The sequence below is a fragment of the Polypterus senegalus genome, chromosome 16 (assembly GCF_016835505.1).
Source record: "Polypterus senegalus isolate Bchr_013 chromosome 16, ASM1683550v1, whole genome shotgun sequence".
NCBI lineage: Eukaryota > Metazoa > Chordata > Cladistia > Polypteriformes > Polypteridae > Polypterus > Polypterus senegalus.
In genome coordinates this window covers 14,697,516-14,711,190 of record NC_053169.1, presented here as the reverse complement: position 1 = coordinate 14,711,190, position 13,675 = coordinate 14,697,516, and the positions used below count along the sequence as shown (strand labels likewise).

The 13,675-nt window shown below is 40.9% G+C and overlaps 1 protein-coding gene across 1 annotated transcript in view; it reads right to left on the bottom strand.

Moving 5' to 3' along the window:
* The window catches only part of adgrb3 (adhesion G protein-coupled receptor B3), an 868,080-nt gene that overhangs the window by 216,061 nt on the left and 638,344 nt on the right, over positions 1–13,675 (bottom strand). The window contains exon 19 of the mRNA XM_039737721.1: positions 7,804–7,906. Coding sequence (XP_039593655.1) covers positions 7,804–7,906 — 103 coding nt within the window. The remainder of the gene's footprint in view (positions 1–7,803; positions 7,907–13,675) is intronic.

Sequence of the window (13,675 nt, the reverse complement as noted above, 5' to 3'; positions counted from 1 at the left end):
CGTAAAATATACCCTATATGACGTTTCAAGGGCGGCACGGTGGCGCTGTGGGTAGCGCTGCTGCCTTGCAGTTAGGAGAGGAGCTGGATGACAATCCAGGTATTTAAAATCCTCAAAGTTATTGATAAAGTAGATCCATCAATATTCTTTTGGCTTAAGAGTAAATCGCATACTCAAGGATATCTGTGGAAATTTAGGGGCAGTGAATTGAGGAACGAAGCCAGGAAGCACTTCTTTACGCAAAGAGTTGTGGGGCTCAACGTACTGAGACAAGGAGATGAAGCAGAAATCTAAGAACCTTTAAGAAGAATCTGGATGAGATATTGGGGCAGCTTAGCTATGAGCTCAACAAACGGGTGACAAATGGACTGAATGGTCTCCTCTCATGTATCAAATTGTTTTATGCTCTTACACTCGCCTGGGAAGAGTGGAGGAGAAAAGGAAAGAATAGGATTGGAAAGGATCATATTGCGTATGGAAAGGATCATATTGCTCTAGCTGAACCCGGGACTGGTCTCGTGTAGTTGTGTCTGAGGTTTGAGGTGTTAGTACGCCCTCTAGTTGGCTAAACCATTTATTTTCCAAAAAACAGCATGGTAGCTGATGCCAATGAAGAGTATCTGCCATTGTATTAAGGCTCTTTTTCCAAGAGGGATCACATCGTGAGGATCCTCTTTCATTTATATATATATATATATATATATATATATATATATATATATATATATATATATATATATATATATATATATATATATATATATATATATATCCTATTTCATTATATATATATATAATTCACTAAGGCAAGACACCCATGGAAAGGCAAGACAACCATGGAAAGGCAAGATAACCATGGAAAGCACGCCGGAAGAGGCGTGGATTCACTAAGCCGCCGACAAGTAAGACACCTATGGCGCACGCAGGAAGGAGGCATGCCGGAGGTGAATCGCCATATCCATCCATCCATTTTCCAACCCGCTGAATCCGCAGCGTGTGAAAACGGTTTGCGAGGGGTATCCCATGGGATCCTTAAAACAATCCTTTACAACTGAGGTTAAAACACAATGAGGTAAGCAGAGTTTTCTGTTACGACGCATGACCGCGTGCACCATAGCAAACTGTTTTACACGCTACATACAGTAATTCGCATCTGCGAAAAACATGCGTCTTCTTAGATTCTCCTGCAGGAACACGGAAAGTCTACGTGAGTCACAGGTGCATCTGGACTGTGCAAAGACGACAACGACTCAAGTGACGCGTTGGAGGTGGGCACATTAGCGATGGTGGTCCGCCAGTTTTCAGTCACGGACGATTGTGTGTTGGTTCGTTCCGTGCATTGTTACAATGTTGCTTTTCTTGCTGATTTATTACATTACTGATTTTTCAAATGTTCATTTTCTCCCTAAAAATCATTCAAAAACCGGCCTGATTATGCGGCGTATGGTACGCCGTGGGTTGGCTAGTTATTATTATTACTGTATTATATATTTGGCTGACACATTTATCCAAGTCAACATACAAATGCTGACATCCGAAGGAGGTCAAGCTGATGAACCAATCAGAGCTCCAAACAACTAACTCTGGAACTGTGCCAGGTGGCATCACTGTTGACCTTTATTGACAGAAAACTTGTACTAAAGATGACGCTACACAACAGAAACCCTTCAGAAACTTTTATGGCATGAATGAAGATTGTCCTCAGTACCCGTTAACTGCAATAGAAGCAAATCTTAAGCCTGATTTTTTAAAAGAACTGTTACAATGTTGCAGGCCATTAAGGTTATTTAATAAAAGGCCAATACGTTTGTTTAACACCTGCTTTAAAATGATTGCTTTTGTGGTGCTGCAGTGGCGCTAGTGTATCTGAAGTTGATTTCCCCAATTTGCATATGAACTTGATGTTATCACGTTGTTCGAACTGTGACATTGCGCCAAATGACTATGCACATGTCTAACTCAAGCGGTAATTAAAACGATACTACACGCCGAAACCAATCCAGACCTGTTGTAACTGGTCTACAGATGTGCTGCGCTCCCCTCAAGTGGAGGACTTCAAGTATCTCGGGGTCTTGTTCACGAGTGAGGGAAGAATGGAGCAGGAGATCGACTGGCGGATCGGTGCGGCGTCCACAGTGATGCGGGCTCCGCATCGGTCTGTCGAGGTAAAAAAGTAGCTGAGCCGTAAGGCAAAGCTCTCAATTTACCAGTCGATTAACGTTCCTACCCTCACCTATAGTCATGAGCTGTGGGTAGTGACCGAAAGAACGAGATCGCGAATACAAGCGGCTGAAATGAGTTTCCTCCGCAGGGTGTCTGGGCTTTCCCTTAAAGACAGGGTGAGAAGCTCAGTCATCCAGGAGGGGCTCAGAGTAGAGCCGCTGCTCCTCCGCATCGAGAGGAGTCAGATGAGGTGGCTCGGGCATCTGATCAGGATGCCTCCTGGACATCTCCCTGATGAGGTGTTCCGGGCACGTCTAACCGAGAGGAAGACTATGTCTCCCGGCTGGCCTGGGAATGCCTCGGGATTCCCCCGGAAGAGCTAGAAGAAGTGACCAGGGAGAGGGAAGTCTGAGCATCTCTGCTCAAGGGCAGCAGCACCTGCGACCCAATCTTGGATAAGGGGAAGAGGATGGATGGATGGATAATTAACATAGAATAAAAGTAAGGTCCGATGGCCAGGGAGGACAGAAAAACCAAAAAAGAAACTCCAGACGGCTGGAGAAAAAAACTAAAATCTGCAGGGGTTCCTTGGCCACGAGACCACCCAGCCCCCTCTAGGCATTCTACTGAACATAAATGAGCTCACAATCAGTCCTCTCGGTATTCAGGGTATTTATAGTGGGACTATATATATATATATATATATATATATATATATATATATATATATATATATATATATATATATATATATATATATATATATATATATATATATATATGTAGTGGGACTGAGTGTGTTTATAGAGGAGGAAGAGGAGGTTGGAAGCATGGGCTGATAGCACATTGTCTCACCCACCACACTGCAAACCACCTGGATTGGGACCCCGAGTGCAGTGGGTGACACCCTAGCACCACACTGGAACAGTGTGATTTTTTTTTTACGGTGCCAATCCTGCCAACAACCCCCAAGTTTTCCCTGTAAGTTCGAGGACCTGCTTGCTCAGCTGGATGCAGGTTAACATCGTACTCAGGACGGAGCAGCCAAGTTCAAGAACCCAAAAGATTAGAGTCACTCCTGGTGTTTACGGGATTCGAACTGACAACCTTCTGACCCCCAGCCTCAGAGCCACCGCTCTGCCTAATATGGGATTAAGGTGTGAGAAAAATACTCAGTTAGGGTGACACCTGAGGTGGGAAACTGATTGAAGGGGCAAACTAATTTGAATGTTTGGATAAAATATACAGTATCTGTATATTTTTTCTCTTGGATGTTATACCAAAGTTGATTTTCATCTGTTTTCTGTCGCAAGCTTTGGGAGGAGAACTGAAGAACAAGCAGGTCCAACTGTCACAAAATGAATTTAATTTAAGATCCAATTGACAGTGTAGCATCTCTCACTTTGAGTTTAGGGGGATTGTTACACCGTCACAAACAAAAAACACAGGATAGAGGGAATGCAGCTCAGTTCTGTGAGATGCCCACCCCACACCCTTCAGCTTACAAAATATCTTTGGACTTCACTCCAGTCCGACCCCACACCAGGAATGACACCAATTTCAACTGAACAAAGTATGTCAGGCTTTTGTTTTTTTCCCAGATTTGATTAAATCAGGAACAGTAGAGTAGAGCTGTGGAAATCAACTTGTACCATTTATCAACAGGCTTCCCTAACACACCCAGACACTTAATGCAGCAGCACTTCTGGCCTTTTGTATTCATCTTCAGTGGCAACACGACTCTTGTGAATTAAACAACTCCTCTGTAATGAAGTACTCCATGTTCATGGGGAGAACTGATCACACAGCATGTACTCGGATACTGGGCTGCTTGTTTTACTACCTAAATTAATCAGCACTGCACTCAAATCCAGCCATCCATTCATCTCTCGTCCTAAATACATGAAAGCAGGTCCTTTAAATTCAATCCAGCTCAGTGTAGGGCGCTCATCAAGAAGAATAGAACAGCAAAGTATTAAACCTTAGAGCAGAAACACACACATCGGTGCTCGTGGCAACGTAAACTCCAGTTAGGAAGAACTGAGATCAGACCAGTTGACAACAGAAGACAGGAAAAGAAGAAGAAGAAGAAGGAGATCATTTGACAGCATTTCATGGGGAAAAACACAAAACACAACCAACAACCCTGGGGAAGCCTTTATAATTCTGAGGACGCACACTAACTAGATGCCCTTCACCTCCTAGACCTTCGATAGCAGTCTACTGTGGGAGGTTCAGTGGAGACGTGGCAAACAGCAGGGCATCTTCAACCACTGCACGGTATCGGGTCAGCTTCGCAATTTTACTGACAATTCAACAGGTAGGAGAATCACAAACACATACTATACTGCATAGACAGACAGATAGATAGGAAAAGCACTATATACAATAGATAGATAGATAGATAGATAGATAGATAGATAGATAGATAGATAGATAGATAGATAGATAGATAGATAGATAGATAGATAGATAGATAGATAGATAGATAGATAGATAGATAGGCACTATATGATAGATTAGACAAACAACAGACAGACAGACATGAGAGGCACTAACAACAGATATACAGACAGGCCGTGAAAGGATCTAATAAGTAGATAGATCACCCATCAGTCCATGGGGGCCATAGATTAACCCTTCTGGTCCAGTTTGTGTTTGAAATCAGTAAAAGCACCAACAATTTAATCCGCTCAGGTTTAAAGCTTGTAATATTTCCTACAGTTGCCCAAATCAATGGGGGAAAAAGTTAAACATCCCATAATTAGCATAGCTTCAACAAAATGTCTACCTTGCTATGTCTTTAGGGTCAGGTTTGACCCATTATTGACTGTAATGGATTTTCAATTGCATTTTGGGAGGTTTGTTTATTCACATGCCAATATAACATCTTACATGTCATCTTTTCAACTGAGAAATATGTGTTAGTATAGTTTAGTACTACTAACAAGCCCCATACTATCCATCATTAATCATTTTGTATTGTTTGTTACTTTTCAGTACATATTTTGGTAGATCAGACTGATTTTCGCTTGAGAACCTGTGTTTACACTACAACTTCCCCTTGGAACCTACCTATTATATAGTGCCTTCCGAATCAGTTCTAGGATGGATGGTTCCTTACCCAGTTGGGACCTCCTCATAATGAATGACATTACAACTGGGATGGCGGCCATTCTTTTTCCCCAGTTGGGATGATAAAACACCAGAAGGATGGAAGGAGATCTACACAGTAGCATTCACATCTGTCCATCTAACACAAATTTGACCCAATGACTTAGTGATGGTTAAGGCATAGTGTACAATCTAACATACAGTACCTCTCTTTTCTATCTAACACACAGTGCTTTTCAAATCTTTTCTAGGATGGATGGTTCCTTATCCAGCTGGTAGGCCCTAATAATCAAGGTCTCCCATAGATTGATGGGTGTCCCAGCTGGGATGGTGGCTGTTTTATTCTTGGTTGTGATAATAAAACACTGAAAAGGATGGAATAAGATTTGTTTTACACCGTGCCTTTCACATCTATCTATCTGATATTTGACCCGAAGACGTTGTGATGGTTAAGCCATAGTGTGTAATCTAACATATAGTGCCTTCCTTATCTATTGCAGAGAGCTTCCCAAATCTATTCTAGGATGGATGGCTCCTTATCCAGCTGGTAGGCCCTAATAATGAATGTCTCCCATGGACTGATATGGTGTCCCAGCTGGGATGGTAGCGAGACTCGAGACGATGAAACACTGGAAGGAGATCTATTTTACACCATTCCATTCATGTCTATCTATCTAACACAAATTTGACCTGAAGATGTTGTGATGGTTAAGCCATAGTGTACAATCTAACATATAGTGCCTTCCTTATCTATTGCAGAGAGCTTCCCAAGTCTTTGCTAGGATGGATGGTTCCTTATTCAGCTGGGAGGCCCCAATAATGAACGCCTCTCATGTACAGCTGGGATAGTAGCCATTCAATTTCTCACTCAAGGTGATGAAACACTGGAAGGAGATCCACGTTACACCATTCAGTTCACTGCTTTCTATCCATCTGCCTACAAAACAGACAGACATGGCCGATGCTTTAAAGTGATAAGGACTCACATGGCACATACCCCGTAACGGGACAGGCCTACATTTCACATAGACGAAAACTCCCAAGAGGCGTGCTGTCGATAAAGTGCATGCTGTACAATGTGTGCATTAAAACACACTTAATCAAACAAATACGTGAGAGGACAGGACTGGGGAAAATACTCAAGAGATTCAGGGCAAAAAAAAAACCCAACAAAATAAAAGGTAGATGAGGAGAGAAAATTCTTGCTTTTGACCTTCAATTCAAAGTTGTGTCACTGTACGCCACTGCTAGACATCCATCATTTATTTTTAGCCTTGGCAAAGAAGTCCATGAAAGTTGTATGCATAGGGCAGCTATCGATAATATTCATACCAAACGCTTTCCTATTACATTACTCTGTTCATACCAAGTCAGAGTAAGTTTAATAATAAATAATTAACAAAAAGCAATACTTTATCAGGCCACAACAGAATGAGAACAAGCTGCACAAACACTTCCCACAATCCACAAGAAAGAAAAGAAAAATAAATGCGGAGAGCACAGCACTTTCTGTTGGTGTTGGTGTACATAATGTTCTGTTATGTGAGATATTAATAAAAATGACGAGGCTATCCAACGTAAAGATATCATGGACGACAGAACGAAAGCGTTGTGCACTTGCGTAATCCCTTTTGTTGCTTTAATGGCTCTTAAATGAATGGACGGTCCAAGTGGACCCCCTGAATCCCCATAAGGCAAGAAGGGTCACATTTATTTATGATCAAGGTACTTGCCGAGGGATTAAACTGGCAGTTAATGGAGCAGTTCCAGTCTAGCACACTCGCAGAGGCAAAGAGAGAAACATTCAAAAACCTAATATGACAAGAATTAGTTCCAATGACCGGCGATTTCCTTTGACAAAGCAACTCAGTGCAGTCTTTTATAATATAACTGTCACATCACCGTGACTCATCCACACAGCACATTTAATCACTTCATTTACAAAGAAGCAAATAGGGGGAGGAAAAAAAAATCCCCCAAAACCCGATTCCACAAGCAGTGGATTACAGCATATAATGCCTCTTACGCACATTTAGGGGAAAAAATTAAAATAAAAAATAAAATCAAGCTACTCCTTTTTAATATTTAACAGACTCTCGAAGCCCTTCTGAAATTGAAAGTGGTCGCTTAATCCATTTATCCAAATATAAGAGCAACAGAGCAATGGATAAGACATAAAGCACTGAATAAAAGTTGCAATCATTACGTAGATCGGCCCTTTCTTTGTTCTTTTTTTCATTACACTCTTCCAGAAAATGAAAATGGAAAAAACAAAAGAAAGAAAGAATGGCAATTAACTCAATGGATGGCTGAACCATGACAACGGACTTTTAACAGAAAGACTTATGGGAGAGAAAAAAACAAATAGAGGTACATAAATAAAAAGTAAAAGGTGGCAATGGCTCCCGTCTACCGGTCCACCATGTTGACAAATCTTTCACAACTCTGCCAGCAGCTTTGATTTCACTCGCAAACACCAAAAACGCTTCCAGAAGCAAAAGAAAGAGAAGAATTTTTACATCTTACCGTATTGTGAGTCTGGGTTTGTCCAACCAGAATTAGGATGTTAGAGCAGATGATGGAGAGGCAGAAGTTTATTAATATTATGGACCGTTCTGATCTTATATATCTGCAAAAACAGTGAAAAACAAAAAACTCTATTAGAAAAGGTAGGACTAAGTACAATTAACGTATTTAAAGCAGCCAACATGCACGAGGGAAGCTAAAGAACATGACTTACTAAAGCAGAACTATTCAAATAGCGGCCCGCGGGCCACATGTGTCCCAGAAGCAACCTCCGAGTGATGCCCCAGACTGCAACTAACATGGTCTCAAATGCAATCAAAAATAAGCTTTGGCGATTATCATTTCTACTTACTTTGCCAATTGTGAATGAAATCATTGAAACTTTAAACTGATTATGTTGTGATGCAAAAATACATTAATTTATTGTTAAGCGGATGTGCTGTTAACAGATGTGGCGGTACAGGGAGCGCCACCTTGCATATCCCTCAGGCTGGTTTACACATAGACATAGAATTACTAGACGCCGCATGACCAGCGGCATCGTACGTGAATGTCGCCGCCATATTGCGAGTGGCACTGCTGCGGAGTGAAGTAATGAATAATGAGCTGCTTGGGATTGTACAAACCGCTGTACGCTCCAAACCAGATCCCGGGGGATTACACTTCATAGGCAAGGCTGAACAATTGTTTTGGTTATATTTGGCCATTAGAAAATCCCGTTTTATAATCTTAGCACTCAAGGTCACCTTACAATAAAATTAAACAACATTAGTAAAATTAAAACAAGAGAATGATAAATCAAAAGCAATAATTAGCAAACAAACAAAGATAACTGGCAGTAACAGTGCAAAATTCACAAATGCCAGTTTGAAAAGATAAGTTTTGAGGGCAGTTTTAAAATATGTTAGTGAATCGAGCTGACGGATATGAGAGGGAAGAGAATTCCCGAGTTGAGGAGCACAATGAGAGACGCTCGAGCTCCCATAGCACTGAGTCTGATGTGTGGTAGAGAAAGTCGAGCTGCAGATGAGGATCTGAGTGAGGAGAGGAGTGTCAGTCTGGAGGAGATCAGTGAGGTCGTGGAGAGCTTTCAATGTTCAGAGCGGTACTGTGTATTGTATTCTGTAGTTAACAGGGAGCCAGTGAAGTTGAGAGAGAGTAGGTGTAATATGTTCAGTGGATTTAGAACAGCAGGTTATTATCCTGGCAGCAGAATTTTGAATAAATTGTAAGCGATGGATACGTTTTAGTGGGATGACAGATAGAATAGCATTACAGTAATCTATACGTGAGGTGACTCGGGCATTACTTCAGTACTGTGTTGTGTAAGAACTGGATGAAGTCTAGAAATGTTTCGGAGGTTGAAGAAAGCAGTCCGAGAAATGTTACTTATATGGGAGGAAATATTTAATAATAATAATAATAATAATAATAATAATAATAATAATAATAATAATAATAATAAATAATTGCCATTATTAGTGTATAAATGGATATATATATAACTGCATGTAAACGATTCGCCAACATCTGTTGTATGTAAACGATACCGTTTTAAACGTTATTGTTTTTTCATCAGAAAACCTGGTTTCCTACCTGTATTAGTTTAAACGGCACTTTTGCCACTCGCAAAAGGGCGGACGCGCTGACGTATCGTGTCGACTGGGCAACACAGTGAATGTGGCGTCTATCGATAGGGTGGTCCAGATCTAATTATGCAATTTTTCATTACATTATAACTTATTAAGTTTATTACATAGAAAATCACCCAAAAAATCCCGGACCATCGAGAAGTGTGCGAACTGACGACATGAAGAATCGCCTTTGAGCCGAACTGGAATCATCCCCGCATAAATCAAAGTCATCCAGGCGATCTGGATCTGCATAATTAGATCTGGACCACCCTGTATATAATGTATGTCTATGGGTTTATATCCCGCGCTGGGCGCGAAGGAGTCGCGTCGAAAATGACGTCAGAACGTGGAGGCGCGCGCGGGAAAATATTTCAAAGCGCAGGGCGCTGTTCCCGGCCGGCCGTGTATTCCAAATGGTGAATTTTAACGAGAGGCTGGTTACGCTTGTGGCAGAATAATGTGAATAATGCTGAATACGACGCAACCGGTCATCAGAACTAAAGGGTGAGCTTCATCATAAAGGCCCCCTGTTATGAAGATATCTGTGCCCCGTGGAATTCAGTTGTCCTATCTGATTTGGCGCGGCACACTAAGGTGTGATTGTCACCGATTTCCTTGTGTGTGCGTATTCTTGCATGCCATTTCTCTTTTAATGTAACGCATATTTCATGTAAAATGCCGGCCCGTCCGTCAGTAAACAGGTGCGAGCAGTCGCCTGCCCGCTGCGATGTGATGAAGTCTGCGTTTAAAGGTTGTATGTGTGTTACTGTTGTTTTACCGGGGTGCGCTATGACTGACGGCAGACAATAAACTTTATTAAAATGGTATCAACAATGCCACTTTGTTGGTTGTTACTTCAGTCGTTCTGGCGTGCGTGCAATGTTATCAATAAATTCTTCAACGGAGCTCAACAACAAAGAAACATGGAAAATAAGATTTAGTAACAAAAACGAATAATAGTAATAATTAATAATCCATTACTTGACAACTAATAATTATGTACCAAGATATTTTAAAGACAAATCGTTAAAATAAATGTTTCAATCCACTTTCACGCCATACCTGGTGCGTCGCTCTTAAACATTTACGCGGGGAATTTTTTTTTTTTTTCTGCTGGGGGGCACAATTTCAACGGGAAAGCCTTTGATGTGGAACTCAAACTTCACGTCCGTCATATGAGGGTTTAAAATCGTGGGAATTAAATAGTTTAAGTTCTATGGGGAAAAAATCCCTTGTTTGGCATGACCATCCATTTAAATTGGGAGAGGATCTCATATTTCAAAGGGGAAACACATGTTATTGCTGTGCACTTTTATGATTTTATGCACTTTGAGATGTACCTGGGTCAAATGTTGAGCAAAACGTTTATTATTTTTATTGCAAAAGTGGAAAAAAGTATTGCTACTACCTCAGATTCTGTTCATTTATACCTTTTTTGTTGTTTTTTTAATTATACAGTTTTGATGTGCCTGCATCAGATGTGACCAAATGTAAAAGGGAAACAAGGAATAAACATTACTTTTATTTTTAAATGCATTCATTTGTGCTGATTTTAAATTTGTTATTACCGGCTGCTCAAAATGTCTGGCTGAGCTAAATCTCTTGGTTTGAAAATCTGGCCCAACTGAAACTGTAAGTGAATAGCCCGGCACTAAAGCTTACTTAGCAAACCTGAGTGGGTTCTGTAAAAGACAATAATAAGAATAAGCACACTGACTCACGGGGATTAGGGACACATAACCCCGATGATTGTGAAAATTCGCAAATACGTTAGTCTATCACACACACACACACACACACAAAGCGGCAATACATGTGCGGTACGATTACAGTATTCAGATAAGAATAAACTACAAAACTCAAGTCTGTACTGTACACCGATGCATATCGGTAATTTGAAAAGAAACATTCATATCCTCCTTCCCTGCTGGAGTGGCTGCTCTGATGGCTTCACGAATCTCCTGCTCTTTTTTTCTTGCTATGCCTTACTGGCGAGCAACCGCAGTGACTGACATAACCGAACGAAACATATCTTACGCACATAAGCGTTTGTGACTTACTAGACGTTTTTGGCTTTCTTTACATTTTCTAGCCTCTGCACGTCATCTGCGGTTTTCCTCAGTAGGTTGCAAAATGATTTCCATGTAATGTATGATGACAAACCCGCAAATAGAAGGCTCTGCGAATCGTAAACCCGTGAACCGACGTGTATATGTCGTAGTTGAACCGGAAAATATGTCTTGATGTAGTCATTCGAAGCATGAATCGCAAAAACACAATCAACAGCACAATCAATCAACTTATGATCCATTTTGTGACACTAAATAGTCTTTGCTCCTGTTTGTGAACCGACTGTAGAAAAACAAATATATACTTACTGTCACACGTGTGGGCACCAGGAGCGTTTTATGGGTTTGTGCTGGACACAGATAAGGAAAAACTTAAATGTGACACCAATGCGGACATGTCTTCCATCTGTTTACTTAGAATGGACAAAGACAGAGGACCACTGAGGTCATATTCGGTACATTCAAAACTCCACTCCTTTTATTCGGTACATTCAAAACCCCACCCCTTTTATCCCCACCCCTTCTGAACAGTGTCTCTCTCTCTCTCTCTCTCTCTCTCTCTCTCTATATATATATATATAGGAAGAATAAATATCCAAAAGCTACAGTTTCGGTGATTAATAATAAAATTTAAACGCATGAACATGATTTGAAAACTTAAGGGAAACCCTAAAACAGTAAATCCTAATTTAATTCGGAAAAAACATATATATCAAGCTTGTGAGAATTGAGGCAACACTGTCACGTCATCCACACGTGATCAAGGCTACTATTCAAACAGGAATCAGGCAAGGAGAGGGCGTTTTCATTCCACGTACACAACCTATGATTCCCAATTCGAATTCAAACGACTTTAGTTTCCAGAACTTCTTGCAATTCCAAGGTCCATAAATAAAGCACGAGGACAATCATTTAAAGTTACTGGAGTTTACCTCAAACAGCTGAGCTGTTCACACAGCCAGCTATAAGTCGCCTGTACCAGAGTAAGGATATGGAGGGATTTATACGTTCTTGTTCCTAATGGCAAAACAAAAAACGTCATGTATCATAAGGCGCTCTTAATCCGTTATTCATTAATAATGGTAGTTTGGCTTTTAAACAAAATTGAAATAATAAATGAATTGCCATGTAATAAATAGAAACTTTTACTTTTTTCAAATCGAAGTGACAGCAGGGCCTCCCGGCCAGTATATATATATATATATATATATATATATATATATATATATATATATATATATATATATATATATATATATATATATATATATATATATATATATATATATATATATATAAACTGCTCAAAAAATTAAAGGAACACTTTGAAAACACATCAGATCTCAATGGGAAAAGAAATCCTCCTGGATATCTATACTGATATAGACTGGGTAATGTGTTAGGAACGAAAGGATGCCACATCGTTTGATGGAAATGAAAATGATCAACCTACAGAGCCCTGAATTCAAAGACGCCCAAAAATCAGAGTGAAAAATGATGTGGCAGGCTAGTCCATTTTGCCAAAATTGAATTGCAGCAACTCAAAATTGCACGCAGCACTTTGTATGGCCCCTGTGTTCTTGTATACATGCCTGACAACATTGGTGCATGCTTCTAATGAGATGACAGATGGTGTTGTGGGGGATCTCCTCCCAGATCTGGACCAGGGCATCACTGAGCTCCTGGACAGTCTGAGGTGCAACCTGGTGGCATTGGATGGACCAAAACATAATGTCCCAGAGGTGTTCTATTGGATTTAGGTCAGGAAAGTGTGGTGGCCAGTCAATGGTATCAATTCCTTCATCCTCCAGGAACTGCCTGCATACTCTCACCACATGAGGCCAGGAACTGTCGTGCACCAGGAGCCACTGTACCAGCATAGGGTCTGACAATGGGTCCAAGGATTTCATCCTGATACCTAATGGCAGCCAAGGGTGCCTTTGTCAAGCCTGTAGCGGTCTGTGTGACCCTCCATGGATATGCCTCCCCAGACAATCATTAACCCACCACCAAACTGCTCATGCTGAATGATGTTACAGGCAGCATAATGTTCTCCATGGCTTCTCCAGACCCTTTCACTTCTGTCACGTGCTCAGGGTGAACCTGCTCTCATCTGTAAATTCTGGTATTCTATGCCAATCGAGCTGCATGCTGCTGGGCAGTGAGCTC